Source organism: Diplotaxodon limnothrissa, linkage group LG8 (genome assembly GCF_057381915.1).
Source record: "Diplotaxodon limnothrissa isolate DT_005_m linkage group LG8, D_limnothrissa_male_GT1.1, whole genome shotgun sequence".
In the NCBI taxonomy this organism is placed as follows: domain Eukaryota; kingdom Metazoa; phylum Chordata; class Actinopteri; order Cichliformes; family Cichlidae; genus Diplotaxodon; species Diplotaxodon limnothrissa.
Window position 1 is genome coordinate 16,202,342 of NC_140603.1, and position 23,991 is coordinate 16,226,332.

The following is a 23,991-nucleotide window of genomic DNA, read 5'->3' on the forward strand; positions in this document are numbered from 1 at the left end:
GAATTAGAACCTTTAATTTTAGCTTGTTTCCATATCCAAGGCACTCTAGTTTGGCTGAAAACACAAATTGATTCATAAAGTAATTAACAAAAGAAAAAATATTGATGTAGTGAGTGTAGTGAAAGAAAAGAAAAGCTGATCCACCCGAGCTACAGTGCAGTTATGTTATAGTTGACTATAATGTTTTTTAAAATCAAAATACTTTAAAAAACAATTACCAATTTACATAAGTATTTTTTGAGATTATATGATAGAAAAACACTTTGTTGCAATAAATATACATCGATTAGTGTGCCATTACATCTAACAAATTCATGCATCGTCATAAACTTTATTCATTCAGTCAAAAATACATATGAGTGGGTGCTAGTTTATGCACTGTACCTTTAAAGACACCTTTAAAGACAAAAAGAGCAGAAGAGGAGATATTTTTAGTGTTAAACTAAAATGCAGTCTAGCAACATTTTCACTGAGAAGATAAAAAATCCAAGCTCAGGTGCAAACGTGGCTGAATTTCCAGAGTTAGTGCTGCCAGTGGAGTTGTTGCTGCGACACACAAAGCTGCTGTCTGTGTCGGTGCCACTAGAAGTAAAGCTCACAAAGCCCACATTGGCCCCCGCTACTTGATTTGTGATCCAAGTCTGGAATTCAGACACTCGAGCGTAGACCTCAGGGAAACCTGCCTGAGCACAAGGTATTCCAAAACTGGTAATACCAGCCTGGATCCACTTGGAACCCTGTTTGCACTGCAAGGGTCCACCTGAGTCCCCCTGAAAAGAGTAGGATAAAACACAAACATTAAGAAGGGGACTGAAACAGCATATTCTCAAAACTAAAAAAGCCTATATTTACATTATAGGGCTGAAATTGCAAAAAATAAATAAATAAATAAATAAACGGGTTTTTCTGTAAGGGAGAATACATATTACAACAATGTGCTTTTGTTTTAACCTGGCATGCTCCTTTGTTCTGTTGCCCCGCACAAATCATTTGCTGAGTGATGTTCGCATCTTTTGCTGGGATATAATTGCAGCTGCACTGTTTGTTTCCAATAACAGGAATCTGAACTTCTTGGAGGGGTGCATTAGCTGGCAAAGTCTCTGTGAAAGGCAAAACATGAAATGAGTCCACTCTCGTCCAGTCTTACGAATTCAAAAGTATTTTCAATGGATATGTGCAAACGATAACACGAATGATGATATGATTATTCAATATCTAAACTCCCACAAAAAACTGACATTCCTGTCAGCAACAAACAGTTTGTGCATCTGTCTGGCAGTTCAGGCACCAAAAAGTATTATGCGAATATGTGAACTGCGCACCTTGCAGGGTGAAAAACTTTAATAGCAACAACTTTTAAAGGAAGTAACAAAGAACGCGTTGTGTGTGACGTCTTCTTTTGCGCATGCGGGCCACTTTGAGGGCCATTTCAGGGGAAGTGGAAACACATGGAGAAACAGCTGACTGTAATAGACATAATGACACCACGGGGGAAGTCGAACAAAACACATTGAACATGAAAAATCCTGGCTTTTCAAAATAAAACAGGAAACATTGAGAGACATTACAAAACAAGCTTGACAATAAGAAACACACTAGGTCACAGACCCAGCCCCTGACAGTTGACATGCAAATACGAATTTAAGTGGCAAAGCGAGACTAGAAAAAACCTGATATGATGCTTCCACCTCCACCAGCTACACAGATTAAATAAAAATCTCACCATTCTCTCTGAGTTTGCCCCAGCCAGTGGACCAGCAGGATGTGGAGTTGTAGAACTGACTGGAGCTACTTGCCAGGCAGATAGGTCTGATGTAGTCAGTGAAGTTGACAGGGCTGCTGAGCTTCATCAAGGCAATGTCGTTGTTCAAGTAAGAATTGTTGTAGTTAGGGTGGACAAAGACCTGCGACACACTCTGTTTCACCTCATGAGTGTTAGGCCCAGCCTGAGTCTCTCTCCCAAAGTAGAGCGTCCATGCACTCAGTGAGTTTCTGTATTAAATGAATAATAATGAAATCAGTCCATGGATTTAGAATATTTTCTCAAACCTGTCATGACCTATTTTGTTGGCAATTGGTTTTTATTGTATTTAACCACTAGTGCAAACATACATCCATTATCTCATCCAATTCAGAGTCACATGAGCCTAATCCAGCTGTCATGGGGTAAAAGGCAGGGAACGCTGTGGGCAGGACAACCATTCACATGTACGGCCAAATTATAATGACCAATTAATCTAACTTCATGCATGTTTTTGAGCTGAGAGTAGACCCAGGTGCCACACAGACGGAGGCAGATGAGGCAGACTCCACACAGAAAGGCTTGAACCTGATTTGAACCCTTGACCTTCTCGGTGAATGGTGACAGCGGCAACACCGCAACTCCATGCTGCCCGATAGAAACGTGTGCGAATTTACAAAAAAAAAAAAAAACAAGGTGTGACGACAGAAGCTTGTGCCCAATCAAAGTCAATCAAACCCAAGTGATGAACTAGATAAACAGTGTGTTTATGGGTCACCCTGACTTATACTAACTTCACAAACCACAGGGTCAGAAGCTAACTGTGAAAAAAACTTTCTACCTATGTAATCAAAACTTTTAACTATGCATATAAACCATCAATATTTCCCCAACTGAACTTGTACGTGTTGTGCAAACAAATAGAACTGCCACAGACCTTCCATAACCACTACTGAGTTAAATTATCTAACAAACACATTAATACAGAGTTATGACACAGAAAAGTAGCTTATATGGGTGGTAATTTTGTGTAAAAAGTACTTTCTTTGCATGTATACACTGGTACATAGGGCCCAACGTAGTTTTTTGTGGATAGTAAGAATTGATATGAGTAAACATGTTTTCCTTGTTCCTTGTTAAATATAGTGGTTCTATTGTGTTTCTATTTATTTCTTCGGCCTCCTGTATCCTCCAGTTTCCCACATCAGGTTTATTGTTAATCTACAGATCTCAGTGTTTTTGTCTTTTGTTTTTCTGTTTAATTCTCATTTTTCTCCTTCACTAGTTTCACAGCTGTGTATAGAGCACAGGTGTTGAACTCCAGGCCTCGAGTGCCAGTGTCCAATTTTGGCCCAAATTGAAAGATCCAAACACAACACAACATGATCTTTGCATGATCCCTTTCAAATTTGGTTTTCTTGCAACTGTATAATTAAAACCAGCCCACACAGGGACAGTAACTTGTTATTTAAATTATTTACTGTCTATACTTGGCCACGTCTTGGTTTGAACATGAGACTTATATTTATAGAAGTCTATGTATGAGATCTATGTAGAGTGCATTGAGCTATCTTTAGACTGTAGATGTATCATGCAAGTTTAAAATGAAGAAACGCTTCATTTATGAGACAGTGTGTTATCAAAGTGTGTTACAACAAAGCAAAGTTACAAAGTAAAAGGTTAAAAAGTAATGCATCCCACTTATTACAGCGTCATTACAGCTGTGCAAAACATACTGTGGTCACATTCTGTAATACATTAATGTAGCACATTACTGCACTGAACTGACTAATCGGGTTACAGTTATAATTATGTGTTTAGTTGTGTTACCCAAGTTGCTCAGTTATCTGCATAATGTAGCCTAAGGTATATATTGGTTATTATGTGAAAATGTATATCAGGTCTTGTTATGGAGCGATGCAGAAGGAATGTAACAAGTAGTGTGACAATTTTTTTTTCAAGGGAGTAGTTAAGTAGTGTAATGCATTAGCTTTTTTAAAAAAGTAATGAGTAATGTCTAATAGATTACTTTTTTTAGTAACAACCACAATACTGGCTGTAAGAAACTGTCATAGACGTGGTAGTAAATCTGTAAATTTCAGTTCTCCAAATAAATAAATTGGCTCTATTGTATAATCATTTCTACCACATGGAAGCAGATACCATTCACGACTCACTTCCCCACTGTGGCATAACTTTTCAGCATATCCTTCTGCTTCCCTGCTTCTCTCTGACTTTCAAGTAAATGCTTTTACATAAGTAAGAATAAGCAATAAAACATACAATTAAAAGCCCTTATCTTGCAGTATGCTCATGTATCACCAAGACTGGAAAGACATGAAGCATATAAATAAGGAATTAGGAGACCTTTATTTGGGTCATTACAAACAGTGTATTGGGTCAACCTGTTTAAGTCAAAATTAATTCCTGGTGACTGATCTGACTGCTAATTAAGCAGATATGTTGCTAATTAGGCAGTAAAATGAGCCACCACCACTAAGTTTCAGTTAGGTGTTGACCTGGATATTTGCCTTCTGGCAGAAAGACTAGGAAATCCTTCGAGAGAGCAAAAAGACCAGTGTAGTGCAGGTTTTGCTGGATGAATGGGCCAGACACAAGACGTTCACCCAGAAGACAAAAGTCAAAACTGAATTCCCACTTGGGTTCATGTTAAGGGAAAGTAGGGCACTTTTATAAATGTAATGTAGAGGCTTTGTTGGATCAAATTACGCAAATTGCACAGAAATGCAAAAAAAAAATAAGTTTAAAAAGTCTAAAGAAAAAATTTAACTTATTTTACACATGACACAATCTTGTGTGAGTGAGTGAAAGCCTTGCATTTGACCTACTTATGTACCAAGACTCACTTCCTTTACCACATGACTTTTGTATGTGCATTGTATCAAACACTGTGACAGAACTTACAGCGTGAAGGAACTGAAATAGATCGTGTGAGTTCCTGCCTCATAATACCCAGCAGTATTTACATAACAGCAAAGTCCATCCAGGAAAAAGAGCGTTTTTTACAGGACTCTGCGCAGTCCTGTAAAACTTAGCACATCCCACTGACTGGATAGGAATTACAAGGATCAGTAGCAATAGGTGCTTATCTGATCATCAGGAGTTCTGATGTTCTGGCAATTTGCTGGTCTGGAGCATTCAGGTGTGCATTCACACGATGGCACAATCTATCCAGGATTGGATGTCCCAGCAAATGTTCACTTTAAAAAAGGGGTTAGATCTCAGGGTATAGAGGCCCGGGTAGCGTGCTAAATGTTAGAGCTCATCACGGTACAATTAAAAAAAGACTGAAGAAAGAAGAAAGAGCTGCCAGGAGAAAGCGTCTTCTCTCTAAGAAAGAAACAAAACAAAGCATGGAAACATTGTTCATGTTTGCAAAGTTTCATTTGAACAAACCACAAAACCTTTGCAAAGTTTCCTTTGAATCGATAAGATAAAAATGGAGAAAATGTGTCCATAATGTACACTTCCATGTATGGTAAAAAACAAACGCAGCATGTCAGCACACACACTTCTAACCACCAGTCGATCATGTGGTGTAGGCGTGACGATTTTAACACCCACAGGACCACAGCACCTTGCAGTCGGCCGTAAAGTATTCTGTACATATACATGCTTCAACAAGCTACTGAACTGGATTAATTAGGTCAATTCACCCTCACAGCATCAGGTTTAACTTAGCATGTTATTTTCACTAAAGTCAGGGTGACTAGTCTGAATGTGTGACCTTTAAATGTACTGTGTATGACACGACAGGAAGACATGCTAAGAGGATATTTCTTCATCCGTTGGCAGACGCCCGTCATGGTACAAAATTGTTATCACACAGGTTGACTATTGTGCAACAAGCAAAAGTTCAAGTTACGAGGAAAACATCTTAAGCGTGAAATTCTTGTTTATCAATCAGATGTCAAAGCAAAGCAGTGAAACATCACCAGGTTTGAGGATTAGATGTAAAGGAAAGAGCCACTTCTTGACAAAATTTTTTTACTGATTACATCTATAAAAGGTACCGCCAGCTAATACTGCTATCAGTGTTGACACCTTATCATTCTGTCTCAGGAACAAGCCTGTAGTCACACTTAGACACACTTCCTTCTGCACATTTATGGTTTGTGGCGGCAAGTTTGTAGAAAGAAAGTAGATCCTATATAAAGCACAAAATGTTTTTTGTTGCATCAGTTCATTACTATTGTTTGCTTGCCTGTTCAGCAGTTTAAGCACCAGAAGACGAGTGCCACTTAGCAACATTGTATTCAAGATAACATACAGGAAATAACTCATTTCAACATTTAGAGGTACAAATAGCACTGAAGGCCAGACGTAAATATGTTAATTTGATTTTGTACAGCCGTTCTTTTAATAGTTTATTAACATAAATATTTGTTCTGATGAGCTGGAATCACCATTATTCACTGAAGAAACACCTTCTGCACAATAGTGAACTGGTTGAACTTGTATGTTAGTTATGCTAGTTATCTGTCACCAACAAGTATTGATTTGTATCAGCTAACTTTATTAAAACTGCTCAGTGAACACGTCTATCAGGATATTTTAATCAACTTTTAATTCACATGCTTCACTTGTTTTTTGAGTCTCTCACTGATGTTTGTTTTCTTTGAGGTCTGCTGGGCAATATAAATAATCTGACAGCCTTTTTTTGGTCTCTAAAATACTGAATTTGTTCCTACATAGGCTTCCGGTAAAAACGTGCAATACAGAATGAAACAAAGAGTATATCTTACGTTATAATGCAGTGAGCTGCTGTGAGCACCCACTGGTCACTGATGAGGGTGCCTCCACAGATGTGAGATGATTGATAGTGTACGCTCACCTGCCAGGGCCATGACCCAGCTGGGGCATTCTGACCACCCACTATTCTTGTATTGAGAGGTGCCACCCCACAATCTGACAGAGCAAAGACAGCTGGGTGTCAGGTGATATGCAATAAAATTTCTCATGCTTGATTTTAGTCACACTGGAATATGAACATTCAGAGTATTTACACAGTTGTATGGTATATATGAAATGTGATGTGCTCACCCTGAGCCTTTGAGCCTGTAAGAATAAGAGAAGAAGTTACTAGAAATTATAACCTTTGTGAATGTTGCCATAAGTGTGTAACAACAGCCACATGGGGACACTAGAGTTACAGCTTTTTTCCCTTACTTTACCTTTTTTTCCTTAACTTTTCCGTAACTGTAAATACAGCTAAGTGGATCACATTTTACTCTCATTATTTCAAGTCAACAAATTTGACTTGATGCAGGCCGCACTGTATTTCTGTCGAATACATGAAAAACTTTCTGCATTGTGATGTTACATTGTGGTTTGTTCTGACACAGTGAAGACTTGTTGTTACTAAGTTACTAAGCAAAAGGTTAACAAAAATAGTTTAAGCATCGCTGATAACCAACAGTACGTCTGTTTAGTGAAGCAGTATTGCTGTAATTCCTGTTTTCATAAAGTTCATACTGACAGCAGAGGGTTTGTTTTGCTTTACTTTCTCTTACATTTTTTACACAATACACTTCAATACAAAACCATCATTACCCGGATTCTCAAACATTGTACAAAATAGCTCTAACAAAACCAAAAAAGCTGTTAAAGATTAGGGCTCACCTTGCAGAGTGATGAGCGCACACACCAAGAGGATCCAGGCTGCCATCCTGTTCACTCACAGTAAAGTTGTATTTACAATAGGCAGAGGTGTCATTGTGATAGTTTTCTTTCACTGCCTATTCTAACCGGTTTGTCAACGTTCCAGCATAACTTAAGTGTCATGATTCTGGGTTTTGTACCCTGCGTTTTATATTTGGGACTCTGTTTTCTGTTTGATAGTTTCCATTTGACTTTGTTATAGTTTTCAGTTTAAACTTTACCTTTGCTTTGCTTGGGTTTTTATTCTGATTTTGCATTCATCATATTCTTTGTTATTCTTTTTCCAGCCCTCCTACGATCCCGATGCCAAGTCTGTGTTTCTGTGTTTCTTCCATGTTTTGTCTTTGTGTTTACTTTGGCCTGTCAGGTTCACGTGTGTTAGCCTCAGTCTCAGTGTTGCCTGTTATAGTTTGATAGTCTCTTCTCCTGTGTGGGTTGTTTTTCAGTTTTGCTTCTTTCTTGCTCATTAATTGGTTCTGTTCACCTGTGCCTTCTTTTCCCCAGCTGTGTCTCTTAATCATGTCTATTTAAGTCCTCAGTTTCCCTCTGTTCTTTGTCACACCATTGTCATTCCCACCTTGTATGTGTGCCCTGTCTGCTCAGTAATCAGTAAGTTCTAATCACATGACAGAATGACGTGACCATAACATGATAATATAAAGCTGAAATGGCTTCCCAGCCCACATGCTTTCACTTGGTTTCAGTCGCTTTTGCCATGATTAATAATTGATACTGTTTGAAATGTTAAGGACATTTTAGAAGGCATCCTCTATTTTTAAGCTGGCTATTTGATCTGAGTGCTTCATATCAGGTTGAGTTTTGTGTTCCACAGTTGTGTCGGTTTGAATCTGTTCTCCAATGTTTTTGAGCCAGCTTTCCCAGAAACTGTTTGTGCTGTCCCGCCTTCATCTATAGAAACTTTTTGTAATGTTTGACCAGTCGTCAACAAGACTGTTCATGCCTCCCAACCTGTGGCTGTGAAGACTGTTCGTCTTCCTGTGATCATCCCCGAGCATACCTGTCCACCTGTTCCTGTTCCCAGGGCGACTAAGGTCCAGCCATTTCCTGCACCCATACCAGTTCCTCAGGTGGGAACAGCTGATGTCCAGCCGTCACTTGGTTCGTCTGCCCTAACCTGGGCAGGTTTATATTATTGCTCAGGATGTCGGATGTTACCTATGTTAATAAAAACAAAATGTATACAGTTTTATATGCAAGGCAAGATGGTGAACAAACAATCCAGTTGGACTTCCACTAGGCTACTTAATAATGTAATGGTGCATGGTGTTGATGTGGGTATGGAATAAGACTGGGCTGACTATTAAAACCACATCACTTTAAAAAATGAATGTATAAAGCCTGTCATGAAAGTGAAGCAGAGTGATTCCCATGTTGTGGGTGGTTACTCACCATCCTATGTACTCATATCTTCATGCTGCACAGGGTACGTGCCACAAGATGGACACAACAGACTTCAGTCTTGCTAGTAGCGGTGAACTTGATTAGGTGATGTGCAAAAAGAACTAGAGTCACATACAGTATTTTCTTGCTGAGGACTTCTCTGCACCCACACAACCACAAATATAAAATGTAATTACCTTATGAGCTTTATCCACAAAACAAATGTACAACTTTCAATCAAGAAATTGTTACATCTAAGTTCTTGTGGGTTACTTAAACACAGCAGTCATGTCTGCATAAGCCTGAGTGAGAGCAGGAAAACAAAGACTATAATTTGCAGAGCAAATAAATGGAAGACATCAACAAGGGGTCGGTGTCTGTAGTTAAGACTTTCTGTACACACCACTGAGGTTAACTGGTTATAGTTTTCATATGTCCACAAGTCCACAGTGGCCTGTTTTGGTCTAGGTAATGTAAATTTTGTCAACCTATCCACAAACCTATCTGAAACCCTACGCCTTAGCTTACGCCATAATCTGTTGTACTGTTTGCTAGAAATGTAACCACACATTCACAGCAAAATCTCCAGTGTTAAATTAACACTAGAGAGTGTCTATATGGTTCCATACCTCTGGGTGTTAAATACAACACTGTTGAGTGTTAAATTAACACTTTTGACAGTGTTATATGTTTAAAAGTAACCTAGTCAGTTTTGAAGATTAACAAAGACTAACACTGAGCAGTGCTGATTTTCTAACACTGGAAAATAACTCAAAATGTTAGAAATATTCCAGTGTTAGAAAATCAGCACTGCTCAGTGTTAGTCTTTGTTAATCTTCAAAACTGACTAGGTTACTTTTAAACATATAACACTGTCAAAAGTGTTAATTTAACACTCAACAGTGTTGTATTTAACACCCAGAGGTATGGAACCATATAGACACTCTCTAGTGTTAATTTAACACTGGAGATGTTGCTGTGACAGCATGTAATGACTATTATTGGCACGTTCAGTACCGTCATTTCCTCCTATGCATTCCTCCTTCAAATTGACAGGAAGAGAATAGATCTAATGAAAAAAAATACTTGCTGTGTGCATTCGGAAGCAGTGCTCTAATTTTGTCCTGGGTTAAAAATGCAGCACACCTGTTTCTTTATACTGCTGCACTTTCACCCTGTGACCTCCCACAATGGAAGTTGCAACACCAGTTTCAACGCCACCACCAATGCATTTCTAAACACCTTTCTGAATAACTGAATAACTTTATTAATCTAGGATATTATTAAGCTACAACAAACTGACAGGCAAATATTGCCTTAAGTCCAGATCATGCCAGTTATTACCACCATTTTAAGAATAATCCTGCACAGAAGCTCAGAGATGTACAAATACACAGAGTGAGATGTTGTATATGTTTAGGAGCTTGAGTTTGTGGAAAGAAATTTGCAAAACAACACTTGACACTTAACAAAGTCTTGGCTCCTGGTTTTAACTTCTTATGCTCCCTGTTAGCACGTTTTCTCCACTATTGACTAAATGGCGACACCTATCGTTTAGGACAATACTGCAGCGGCTTCTTACACCTTGGATGACAGCATCTGTGTGACGACAGCGAGGCTCTGAGCGAAGCGACCACTGCAGAGGGTATATTGGAAGCTTCGGGCTGTTTTCTTGAAACAGAAGAAATGGTTGCTGAGATACCCAGAAACAAACAAATCATTGAGTATGTCTTGATAATGATTCTTAATTATAGAAGTTCTGACAAGCTGGGAATGTGTGTTGTTTTAATAATCACACACAAACCATAAAGGCCTTTATAAAGCTGACATCTTTTTTTATTTCTACCTTGTATTCAAATCATAAACTTATTTTCCTCATACTTCAGCTTCAAAGGTTTTTGCTGACGTCATGGTCACATATTGAATAAGAGCATCAATGAGACAAAAGCAAAATGTTCACAATAGTTAAATAACTTCATTCCTTCGATCAGCTGGCCCAGATTCACATGCCCCTCCTCTTCACTCAATCTTCCAGCCTGATGAAAGCAGCGAGCGTGTCAAGAAGAGAAAACACAAAGTTCAGTCACAAAGAGCTGGATGTGAGCACAGGTTCAAGACGAACAAGGATTTGGGTCACATTAATCACACTTTCAGTTCTTGCTTTTGTTTCCTCCTCATGCAAAGTACAGCAGAAAAATACTGACTGACTACTTCAGCTCAGTGACGCACATCCCCTCTGGATCAGAAATTAACCCTTGACTGATGTGCGTGTTAAGACCAATTAAAGTGCAAAGTCAAACAATTTAAACTCCTAATCAAGTTAATGACTGTTAAGAGGGGGGATTGACTAGATAACACCTTTTGTTCTCTTCAGACATCAAGCGCTTGTTCTGGTTAAATATTATCAGAGGAGCTGACTGAAGAGACAGGGGGGCTTGTACAGAGGGGCATAAAAGAACCTCCTTTTCTCCGCAAAATGCATCGGCACCCGAACCCTCCCACAGACAGAAAAGAGTTGTAGTCTCGCCTGAGTGTTTGCCCACATAAACTCAGTGGGATTACTCACTCTGTTTGTTCGTGGCAACACTGCACCAATGTAAAGTAGCCCCGAAACCTTGGCCTGAGGCCCGTCTGAATTTTAAGTGACCAGTTTCCCCATTTGTGCGTCCCTGCACATCTCCCTCCTTTTTTCCTCTCTCCCGTTTCCACCCTGTTGCTCTCCAGGCCTTGCTTGCTTCTGGAGGAACGTACACATATCAAGGGCCTCCTTTCACTCCCGAGGTCCAGGAACGATATTTCTTATTTCACCGACTTGCAGGACAATCCCGCCCACTGTCACCTCGTAGCTCTATATAAGACAGGGAAAAGGACCTGATGATAAGAAGTCGGTCTCAAGACAAGCCCAGCCATGCAGTGTAAAGTCCTCGCCTATGCTGTCCTCCTGACTCTGATAAAGCATGGTGAGTATTATGGATGTTTACAGAGGCGGCACTGATCTTACTCTGGCTGATGACAAGGTATGAGGTGGGCTACCTCAGGTGGGCTATAAGTGAATCTTTTAGTATGGATGGTGCATATTAAAGACCTTAAGTGTTAGACATTGTGAGCATCCACCTGACCTTTATGTTGTGTTGATTCCTGGATTAAGTTACAGTGTATGTAACGGTGCGATATGACAGTATGTGAAGTGAGACGTGAGTGATTTTTAATATTCATGTAGCTTTTGTTGTTTTCTTTATAGGCCAGTGTGGCCAGTGCTGCCTAATGCGGCTGTTGGGTTTATAATGTCTGGTGAAGTTCAGCCGCTTATTAAGTGGAAGTGGCACAGTATTAACAGCCCATCAGACACAATGCATCACAGCTTAACTTCTAGAAAATATGTAATATAAACCTGGTAATGCAATATAAGTCTCTCTCCACCATGTCGAACTTAAAGTGACATCAGTGAGTATAAACGAAAAATAACCTCTTCCTCTTTGGTGCATCAGCACGAAGTTTGCTATTAACTGATTCGAGGTGCTTTTCAAAAATAGCCTGTCAAAAGCGTCAACAGTACAGTTTGACCTCCATTCTTAGGTTGCTTGTTAATCTGCTTTGATCGACCCGTCATTTAGCGAGAAACGTAAATAAGCGCTTCATGCTGATGGAAATTTTTCCACCGCTTTGTGTTACACCTGCCAAGAAGTGTTTATTGTACTAGTTACTAATTAAGCTGATTGGATGGCCGGGCCTGTCTTAAAGGCCTTGTATTTGCACTGAATCAATAAAGTGTAGTCAGATTACTGATTTACTCTCAGGGATGAAAAGAGAGAATGTATTCACTGTTCATTTAATTTAAGTCAACAAACTGGACAAGTGTTATTTGTCCAGCCTTAGACAGCTATTTGCTTTTACGGTTTTACTTTGTTCTCGGTGCTTTCTAATGACATTTATTACATAATTAAGTCAAACACATTAGAAAGACAATTTTGTATCTTCCACTAAACAATATATGTACAAGGTGCATGTTTGTGCCCTGGGTTATTTTCGTTTTTAAAAGAACTCAAATGGTTCTGTTTTGCATCAGCAAAAACAGGAAAATGCCATAAGGTCATGTAACTAGTTTGTCAGTCAGTTTCGCGGCAACCTTTCCAGTTGTAAGAGGAAGATTGTGATATTTCTTCTTTCTAAAGAAGAAGTTGTTTCACAAATGTTACAGGACAAGAGTTAAACAAAAAAACAACCCAATAACTCAAGAAGTCATGGCACTTCTTACCAAGTGCACTGGAAACATTTACTGAATATGTAACAACTTTTGATCATAACATAGTATTGTCTGTAACATAGTTTTTTTTGGTGGTGGTGTGGGGGTTCCTGAAATGCAGACCCAACCACACAAAAAAGGGCACATTGCATCTTACAAGCCCTCATGTGTTGAAGTAAGGAGCCTTAATGATTCCCGTTTTGTTTTTTTCCGTCCATCTCTCTCTACTTTCAGTGTCTTCGAGTGAAATTCAGGCCAGTCCAAATACAAACGCAACCCTCCCCTGCAACGTGACGCTCTTTGCTGAGGGGGACAACATAAACCAGTCTCTGATCGCAGTCAGCTGGATAAAAAATGGCTCTGAAATCGCCTCGTTTGGAAAAGCAGCAACCCAAATAAAGGAAGGCTTCAGCTGGGACAACGCTGACTTCGTCAATGGGGACTTCTCGCTGGTCGTCCTCAAAGCCAGTCTTGACCTGCAGGGGATGTATGAATGCACCATCAGCTACAACTTTACTATTCTGCACTACAGCAACGTTACATTTAGTATCATCGGTACGTCTTGTTTCTGTTCTCGTGGTTTTGATTCCTTTTTCTCACCTATGATCACATCTGAATCTAAAAATTAAGCTCAATTTAATTTCTTCTTCTCCCCCCATCCCCTTCAGCATCTCCCACTCTCTCAGTTCCTCATCAGTGGGTGGTGCTGGACACTAAGACCCAGCTTAAATGCCATGCAGACGGTTTCTACCCTCCTCCTGTCTCTTTTTCCTGGACCAGAGCGGGAGAAGTGATTCAACCTCCCTACCAGGTTGAAGTTGAACTGACCCCAGATGGGTACTACAGGGCTGTGGGGAACCTGACCTTCTATCCTTCCCACGAGGACCAGAATGTGACCTTTGGCTGCAAAGTCTCACACAGTGGAAACTATCAAGAGCTGGATTTTCAGCTCAGTATCACCCGTGAGTCACTGAGAGTCACTGTTTCCATATTAGTGGCCTTAATGCCTCATGGCCTGTCAGTATTTCTCACAGTACTTCTAATATTACATCCTCTATCACTCCATAACGTCACTTCTGTTCTTTAAAACCTTTAATCTGATGAAGCCTGTGACAAACCACAAGCTTTTTTTAAAAATACTTTCTTTACCCTTCTTCAGGTCCTTCCACTCTTAGGCTTTCTGTCCTGCCGACAACCTCCAAAAACTCTCCTCTTACTCTTTACTGTGACGTGGAGAGTTTCTACCCAGAGGAAGTGTCTGTGTCCTGGTATCAAAATGGCACAACCCTCCCTGACCTGCCTGTCACTGAGCAGAAACCAGATGGGAGTTACAGAACCAGACGCTACTATACTTTAAGCCCCGAGCAGAGGGCACAGCGTGGCAAGGTGGAGTGTGCCGTGAACCAGCCTGGTTTAGTGAATCCCGTCAGTAGCTCAGCATACCTGGACAAGCTGGATCCTCAGAGTATGACCCAGTTTTGAATGTGCAATTCACAAGATCATAATGAAGTAACACAATGCTTTGACTAAAAATTGCTTGGATTATTTTCTTACTGCCGGTCCTTCTTTGAATCATCTGATAAATATCTCTCTCTGCTTCCTCTTAGATGAGGCCCCAGTGCTGAATAACTCGGCCAAAGCAGCCGTGGCTATGATGTGCATCTCTATAGTGCTGGTCTTCCTGCTTTGCTTTGGCTTTTCTTGGAGGAGAAGAGATGGTGAGTCAGAGCTCATCACGCAGTAACTGCAGCAGGAGATTTGTGATACTCGAGGGATTGAAGAAATAAGGCAAAGTCTATTTTTGTCCTTTGTGACTAAGGAGGAACTAAATTTGTACAAAACCTTTAGAGAGGAGGAAGTTGTAGTTTTTTTAGTCTCGGAAAATACACATACTCGAGAAAAGCCTTGAAAAAGTTCTGAATAATAAGAGCGTGACTTCACGTTTGTCATTTTCTCCCACTGTAGTTTCCAAGTAAGCTTCATCCTTACAGAAAAGCTAAAAGCATTACAACACAACAGCGCCCCCTTTTGAATTCTGATCTTTATCAAAAAAAGGTCCACCGACACCAAAGAGTTGAATCTCTTCATCTGAATGCTGTGTTTTCACCACTCATCCAAATTTCTGGGATTTCCTTACGCGAATGATTGTGCTTGCATGAAGACATTTTAATCCACTGATGTTCACTATGGTATTATTCACCTTACTCCAAGTGTGGAGCTGTAGATAAGGAATTTAAAGGCATATTTGTATGTGAATATATCACCTTATCTCTCTCTCTCTCTCTCAGTGTCTCTTATTTTATAATTGCTTGTGACCCTGCTCAGAGAAACAGAAATCTCTCAGCGTGTCAGGGATCATCCTCCCTCCCCGAGTGATAGTAGGTCAAAAGGGGAGGGTGTCACTGAGCATTGAAGGCAGGAGGGTGGACCAGGTGCAGACCGCATGGTTTCTCAATGACACCCCTATTTTTGACAACTCCCTCGCAGGTAGGATGCGTCGCATTCTCCTTTTTTTTCTGTGCTCCAGCTGTTACACTTATTGTTTGAATGAAGGAATTAATTTACACATATTTAAAGCACAGCAGAATCAATCTTTAAAGCAATTTTTGGTGATGGAAGCTGGTTGTTTAGGGAACTGGGGAAATGAAATGCAAGTGTTGGTGCTACACATGTTGGATTTTTCTCGCAAACACCCTTTAACGTCCTCTGTTTCCCCCTCTTTAACACGTTGATCTAACAATTGACCACCTAACACTCACAGGGACTTCCAAAGCTAACTTTAACTGCCTCTGTAACCCCCTAATCACCATCCATCTACCCTATGGTCTAACTCTCACCTCCCCAGTGTCAGAGAAAGGTCCTCTGCTGCCCTCCAGAGGTGAAATGGGTTACTACAAGCTGCACACTCAGGGGCCGCTGCACTCGTCCAAAAACGGCACTCAACAGCTGATCTCCTCGCTCACCTTCATCCCCAAGATTTCAATCCACAAGGGTGCTGTGTTTAAGTGCCAGGTGTCCTACATAGGCAAGGACAAGATCGTGGAGGAGAGGGTGTCAGAGAAGTTCACTGTTCTGTGTAAGAACATGTTTTTTTCTATTATTCAGTTTATTTTTGTAAGTCCTGCAGCTGAATCACTTGTATGTTTTGTTGCCCAGCTCCTCCTGAGGTGTCAGAAATACAGCTGGCAGAAACACAAAGAGACTCGGGTAATTCAAGAAGACTATCCTTTTGTATTGCATATTTAAAGTTAACCTGTTTGCAGGAGGCTACCATTGATGACATTTCCATCTTCCAGATGTCATCAGCCTGACAGTCCGAGCATCCCATTTCCATCCAGACGTCATCACTTTCCGCTGGTTCTGCCAGGGCGGTGAGCTCAGCCCCGTGGCGTCCCAGGCATCGTCCTCCCCTCGGCCCAATTCGGAGGGATTCTTTTCAGCCTACAGCCAGTGTAAACTTCCCCGCGCTGAACTGGAGAAAGGAGCAACTAAAGTGTGGGTTAGCGTCCACCACATTGCCCTGAAGCAGCCCATCACCCGGGAGACCAGAGGTAAGGATGAGGGATGAGGAGGGAATGGGGGAAATGTTGAAAAATCAAAGATTATTTTTTTATTTTGATCCCAAACAGGATTCATCAGGAGGCCGTGCGTGTCTGAAATTGTCAGCTCCACCATTTCCCAAGATCAAACTCTAGGATGTGAAATCACAGATTTCTACCCTCCGAACATTTCAGTGACTTGGCTTAGATTCAGGGAGGGAGAGCAAGATGATGGAGAGGAGGAGGTGATAGAGGGAGGAGAGATATGGGGCCCCATACAGACTGAACCCAGACGCTACAGGGCGACAGCCACTCTGAAGAGAAGGGCAACAAATCAGGAGAAAATCGACAAAAGAGGAGGGATTATTTGTAGAGTGAGACACTGTTCCCTACAGGATCCTGTTGAGAAACACTGGAGAAATGCTGACATTGGTAGGACTGACTGACGCACTTTTACCTGCTTTTTAAACTGCACGATTAAAGTCTCAAGGATGTTCCAACGGTAACTATCTGTATCCCTTGTTCCTCAGTCGCTCCATCCATTCCTCCATCAATCTCAGTCTGCTGGAGCAGCGAAGGCATTGGTGTGTTCTCCCTCTTGTTGAAGGGAGGTCACCCAAAGGCCAAGTTACAGTGGTCAGCAGGAGGACCCACGCTCTTGCCACTGGTGTCCAATGAGACGGAGGAGATCGGAGATGATGGACAAAGAGAAATGAAAAGCGTGTGTGCCCTGGAGATGTCCACAAGCCAACCGAGTCAGACAAACGAACCGCTGAAGAGACAAACAAATGGATATGCAATAAGTACTGAGATACATAAATATCTACACGTAAAAGGAGATAGATAGATAGATAGATAGATAGATAGATAGATAGATAGATAGATAGATAGATAGATAGATAGATAGATAGATAGATAGATAGATAGATAGATAGATAGATAGATAGATAGATAGATAGATAGATAGATAGATAGATAGATAGATAGGACAAATTCAGTTGTAACCTTTCTTAGAGTCAAAGATGGTATAAAATACAGATGGAACCCACTGGTTTCTGATGGTTTTGAGTTTAAAACTACACCCACACTGGCTAATGATCTGGGACTGACAGCTCATTAGACAATGAGCTTTTCATATCATAGATAATCCTCCATATTGTGACCAAAATATACGAAACAGACTCAATTTTATTCTTTTTGCCATGCAACTGTCGCCATCTGCTGGCCGTCGGATAGAATGCAGTTTACATACACCTGGAAAGCTGAAAGTCTGAATGCTTTCTACTGTCTATGGTCTGGTAGACTAAACGTGGAACGCTATCCCCTAGGATTATTTTTAAAGGAAAATAAACACTGAAGTAAATCTTTCTTTGGTGTGCATTAAAATGTCCACTTTCATTTTACAAGCGAGGGTGATCGTAAGAAAGCAAAAATATACAGCTCTGTATGTGTTTTTTGAACTTTCATCACTTTTCAGAAACAAAAGCGGCAGTCACAGACCCTGACATCGAAGGAATACAGTACATCGACGAAAACGTGGATGAGGAGAATAACACCATAGACAGGGATGAGGACTCGACGTCAGACGGCGAGAAGGACGGAGAGGACGACCCGAGCGCGCTGCACATCAATAAGGTCAACTTGAGCAGGGTTCTCAAAGAAAACGAGAGGGCACGTCTGAGAGTCTGCGTGGAGATCACGCACCCTGCTCTCAAGCTTCCTGTTTACCGGACATGGACAGGTGAACACTTAAGCCCTTCTCCTGTTGAAGTAACCTCAGTAAGGCCAGAGAATCACTTATCGAGTACTTGCTGTTATCTATCCGTACAGGAAGAGGCTAATTCGATCACATGGAGTAGGGGAGAGTTTTTCTCATGTTTTGCTCTTTTCCTCTTCCAGAGCCCAATGAGGAGAATTCATCCACTGCATGAAAGTCCTGCATCAGTCTATTTCTATTATAATGCATCTAATATTTATTCCCTCAGGAAATATGAACTATTACTGACACAGTTTATGATGTGATCATGCATTTATTTATATTCTTAGTCTATTCTTACTCTGACATCCTTTTGTTTTTTCCTTCCTGCTTATTTTTACAAATATTAATATATTTTTTTTTACAAATAATGTTACAACAGTAATTGATTGGCTTTAATCAGCGTTTTGAAATAAAAACTAAATATTCTAGTCTTTCAAGGCTCTCGTGATAATGAGTTATTAGAAAAGGTTACTGCAGCAAGCCTCATGCAAAGGAGATATCTGTTGTTGGTCAACCGACGTATCGGAAATTACTTCTCGTTTTAAAAGGCACTTCTGCTTTGACGCTGGGCTTTTCTTTTCTGTTTTTTTACTCTCCACTCTTGACCACAGGAGCACCGCCTCCGCAGTGCTGCGAGGAGGTGTTGTGCGGCTGAGCCCAATAAATATATAACTTCTTAGTTCTTTAGCTTGCAGCTTCTGCCTTTCAGTTCATAGAGCAGCTACTTCTGCTGCAAATATGTTAACAGCCTCCCCGTAGATACTGCAGCGCACCGTTTCAGTTCTTTGATTGTAAAAATAACGGTTATCTTACTTCCACCTCTTCCATGTTGTAGAAATTGCATATTATTTCCTACATATAAAAACATAAACAGCTGCTTAACTACCATTAGAAATCGTTCTATATAAAAATAACAGAGCCCTAAAATTTGCCCCAGAGTTACAAACCAAATGAAAAGAAAAGAATAATTGTGACTTTGTGAGCATTTGATTCGATGGTGACAGTACGGAGGGCTAAAAACATTTTCACTAAGAGATATCTGCTTAATAATGGAACTTAGAGGTGAGTCACGTCCAATTGGTCAATGACGTCACTGGAAATAAGGTATTTTTTAAGAAGCTAAAATCAGATGAAACCAAATTTGGGACATGCTCTTTTCTAATGCCAATGTGACTCTTTCGTGCTCAGTTGACCTGACTCTACAGTGTGTCATGAGCGGGGGGAGGGGGTTGGTGGTTTGGAACAGGCCACCTTCACGCCCCCAGATGTTTTTTTGTTTGTTTGTTTTTTAAGACTTGCGGCGATCAGCTGACTCATATCGCATCAGCTGGAGCTATTTCTGAGACTTTGCACAGCTCTCTATGTACCCATAAAAGGCATTGTATTATTATCCTTCATATGCAGCAGCACTCAGCAACAACTGGCTGGTGAAGTCACCCATTTATGATGCACAAAAAGAAGATTCATAAAGTCAAGAAGCTATCTTCAGAAATATTTTATTGCTCGTGCATATGCCTTATGATTTATTTTTGTAACTTGTGAAAATAATGACTCTGTCTTGGTTTATGGGTCTCTTTGAATGGTGTCTAATTCAGTCAAAAAGTATCCTCTGTGTTCCATTTCATTAATGTATTCATGCAAACAATAAACATGTGCTTATATATGTGGCGGTCTCAGTCATTTAATCATGAATGCGTATTCTCAGGTGGATCCTGGCAGCGCCGTTTCAGAGCAGCGCTTCGGTATCTGTCACAGAGTTTTACGAACTTTTTTTTTTCCTGTGGCTATGCTCATTATTCACATCCGCAAAGTCTGCAACGCGTCTTCTTATGTTAACGTGTGAATGTGTGTGTTAATCTGTCTCTTCCTCATTATCATACCCCGGACATATGTCAGTTCTAGGGGGAGGAAGTGAACGGCCACTAACAGCTGATGTGTTTCCATCCTGGACGCGCTTGGCTGCAACTTTCTGTTGACTTTCTGCCTGGTTGCAAAGACCGCTTAGGGGGGGGGGGGAAACTAAAGTGACACAGTGCTTTGGTTTGTCCATGATTTTTTTTTTAATAACGAGAACGTCACGTCAGATGGTCAGAGAGTGACCAAGGAGGAATCGTAAGGATGGACCCTGAAAGTCCCGTGTCCCGCATGGAGAGAACTTTGTGGACAGTCTGGGTGAGAAGCCGTCATCGTTTCAATCCAAACCTGTAACGAAACGAAAGATTTGTGTTTTAAACTTTTAAGTCCGTCAAACGTGGATGTAAATAGTCTCTCTTCCTGTGTGTCAGTGGGTCTCTCTCTCTCCACGCATATCCGCCTACGCAATGTCTCTGCTTACCCCCTCCCTTTCTCGGGGAGAGGGAGAGAGGGGGGGGATGTCTGTGAATCACTGGCATGTTCACGTCCAAGACAAAGAAGTCTTCTCCATGCTTATTTGAACCTGGGCAGTAATTCTTCAAAAGTAAAAACATTAAGTGCAAATCAAAGCTTAACAGTTCAAAGAAATCTTTTGTCCATCTGTTGGAACAGCTTCTCTGTTTTAGACAGAAGCCTTTATTAACTGTTGAAACCTTTTCTCCTTCAAAGTGCACATTAACCTGCTGGATGCTGATTGAGAGATTATGATTATAGATCACAGCAGACGTTTGAGATCTGATTGCTCTGTTGGTCATCAGCTGGAGACTGTCTGCAGTTCTTTCTGAGAACTGATCCTTGTAATATGTGCGCTCCTTGCAGTTGCAGCATTAGTGAGATTCCTCACAGTGCATCCCGGAGCGCAATGACTGTTTGAGACTGTTATTACACAGGAGACAGTCTTACAAACAGGAAACGCAGGTGTACCATTTACTGGGTTTAAATTTCAGAGTCCTGCTGTTATTGTTGTTCACTTCTGCTAGGGTGCACTGATTTCCTGTTTGGGGATTTTGTTTGTTTGGGTTTTTTATTTTCATCTATCACAGCCATAGACTTTGGAATTATCTGTCTGTCCATGTTAGGATTTCCCGCTGGTTGCCTGTTTTTTTAAAACACACGTTGAAACTAATTTAAACTACTTGGCTTTTAACCCAGAATGATAGTGCTGTGTTCTTACTTTGTCTTCATCACTGTTTTTATTGTTTTATTGCTGTGCCATGCTTTGCTGCTTCATACAGCACTTCATGAAACTCTGTTTTTTAGGTTAGATTAAAATATAATTGGATTGGATGTTTAATTATTTCACATTTCTGGTAGTGATGAACCCACATCAACTAATAACAGTTCGCATGACATCTACAAAAAAAATTCAGCTCCTTTCATCTCTTTATTTTGGACTCACATCTGCTTTTAAACCACTCTCGCTTCTCTCATCAACCTGCTTTTCAGACGTGGCAGGTAGTTATTGTCACAGTTTAGTCGCCTGACAGCTGGTCTCGATAGCCATTGTGACACTTGGTGATATACAATGAAAATAAACAGATTCTGATGTTTTAAAGCCTGTTTCACCAGTTTGAACAGGTGACCCATATTCTGGGGGCTTGAGTCTCCTTTCTAGGTGCTTGGGTTTGAGTCTGCTTACTCACACTCCTTCTTCCCACTTCTGAGTCTATTGTGTGCACTTCTGTGTCCAATAAAGGACATGATGCCCACAAACAAATCTTAATACAATCAAACTACTTGCTGGTGAAGTGTGTTCACCAGCAAGTAGTTGGTGAACAGTGTGCACCAGCTACAACAGACAAATATGGGGAAGTTGGAGATAAAAGAAACAGCTAAACAAAGAAAATATCATGAGATCCTCAAAAAGACATAAGTTGAAATAAATGCAGATGTTTCTCAGCGTAAACTAAATGCTTTATGTTTGCCATGTTGTATTTATAAAATGTTTGTGTTTTGGTCAATCCTGTAAAGAATGGACCATGATTTTTATTTTCTTTTTTTAACAGGAGTGTTTGTTGGACATCTTAACAAATGAAACAAAAATAATACAAATAATTCTTATTCTCATTTTTATGCAATTCTTTCGTTTGTTTGTTTGTTTGTTTGTTTGTTTGTTTGTTTGTTTGTTTGTTTGTTTGTTTGTTTGTTTGTTTGTTTGTTTGTTTGTTTGTTTGTTTGTTTGTTTGTTTTTGGGGGGTGGGCACTGACAGGGTTAAAGTCTATTACATTGAATTTTTCTTTTTACTTTAATATATTAGCAGCTAATGTAACTTATAATCAATGAAGTCAGGATTCCATGGAGGCTGGTCAGGTTCTTCCTGTTCATGGCTGTGTTTTGTGCATGGGAGTATTGTGGTGCTGAAACAGGAAAAGACTTCCACGAAGTTTCTGCAAAGCTGGAAAGAAACTGTTGTGTAAATAGCCTTGAATGCAGTGACACTAAGAGTCTTTAAATGCTACTTGTGCATCTTTAAAAAAAACAAACCAAAAAAAACATGGGCTATACAAACTACCTGGAATGACTGAAAATAAATCAATGCGGGGAAAACAAATATATTCACACTTTTGTCTTTTGTTGGATTTTATTGATGCTGCAAATTAAAGTGTTACATAATGCAAATTTCTTTTTCCTTCCTTTTTTTCTTAGTACTACATAACTGGAGCTGTAAACAGATTCATCAGGCCACAGCCCGCTGACACTGTCAACAATGACCCAAACACAAATCAGGAATCTCCAGCTGAAATCAAGCACCCTCCCTCTGACTCAACAGAGGGTGACAGTAGCAGAGAAGGTGTCGAGGAGGAGCAGCTTGTCGCAACATCCTCTCTGCTGAGCTCGTCTCGCCCTGTTGTCAAATGGGAACTTTGCACCACAGAAATCGACTTAGGGGTTGATGAAGAAAACATGCAGTACAAAACCCAGCTGAGAAAAGTCGACGAGAGCAAAGAGGATGGTGAGGGCAAGAGAGAGGAACAGCGTGACAAGACAGGAAATGATCATTCAAATGATTCAAGAGCAAAAGAAGACGAACGACACACGATGGAGATCGAAAAAATGCCCACTTGTGCAGGACTTGCAGGGCCTGGAAATGATGAACATGAACATGCCGCTTCTGGACCACAAAATTTGTCCGAGGTTGCAACATGCCAAGAAACAACTGAGGAGGAAACTGATGCTGAGAATGCAACAGTGAGATTAGGGTTGCCCGGTGATCATCCAACAAAGGAGGAAAAAATAAAAGAAACCCAAGTAAAAGGAGAAAAGGATCAAACCCATGATAAAGAGAAGGAAGACCTTGAAGCAGAAGACACTTTGAGAAAAGAAGAAAATGATGATAAACTGCGCAGTGAAGATGAGCGAGAGTTAAAAGCAGAAAACACTGAGGTAAAAGCATGCATAGCTGCAGGTATAAGTCCAGATGATATGGATCACATGCAGAAAGGAAAGGGAGAGGTAAAGGAGCATGATGCAGTGTTATTGGATGATCATTCAGGAAGGGAGGAACTTGTTAAAGAAACCCGGCTGAAGGAAGAAAATGCTAAAGCAGATCATGAAAAGGAAGAAGATTCAGAAGCAGAAGCCACTGAAGTAAGAGAGGAATATAACAACATGCACTGTGATGATGACAATTTGGTAGCAGAAAACAACGCGTTCAAAGTATGCATGACAAAAAGTCCAAAAGAGGAGGATTACGTGCACGAAGGAGAAGGA

General features: G+C 40.5%; 2 protein-coding genes across 2 annotated transcripts; one reads left to right on the forward strand and one right to left on the reverse strand.

Moving 5' to 3' along the window:
* Nucleotides 1-437: 437 nt before the first annotated feature.
* LOC146626614 (chymotrypsin-like protease CTRL-1) lies at nt 438-7,433 on the reverse strand. The gene is made up of 6 exons (XM_085360681.1): nt 7,385-7,433; nt 6,806-6,820; nt 6,508-6,670; nt 1,724-1,992; nt 952-1,100; nt 438-770 (listed from the first exon to the last, which is right to left on the reverse strand). Exons 1-6 carry the CDS (start codon nt 7,428-7,430, stop codon nt 438-440), a joined length of 975 nt encoding a protein of 324 aa, XP_085216807.1. The 5' UTR covers nt 7,431-7,433.
* A 4,299-nt stretch (nt 7,434-11,732) lies between these two features.
* LOC146626615 (hemicentin-1) lies at nt 11,733-18,537 on the forward strand. Its single transcript, XM_085360682.1, has 13 exons — nt 11,733-11,784; nt 13,302-13,622; nt 13,736-14,029; nt 14,227-14,532; nt 14,675-14,785; nt 15,393-15,554; nt 15,829-16,143; nt 16,224-16,274; nt 16,364-16,618; nt 16,697-17,038; nt 17,137-17,409; nt 18,084-18,347; nt 18,506-18,537. Exons 1-13 carry the CDS (start codon nt 11,733-11,735, stop codon nt 18,535-18,537), a joined length of 2,778 nt encoding a protein of 925 aa, XP_085216808.1.
* Nucleotides 18,538-23,991: the final 5,454 nt, after the last annotated feature.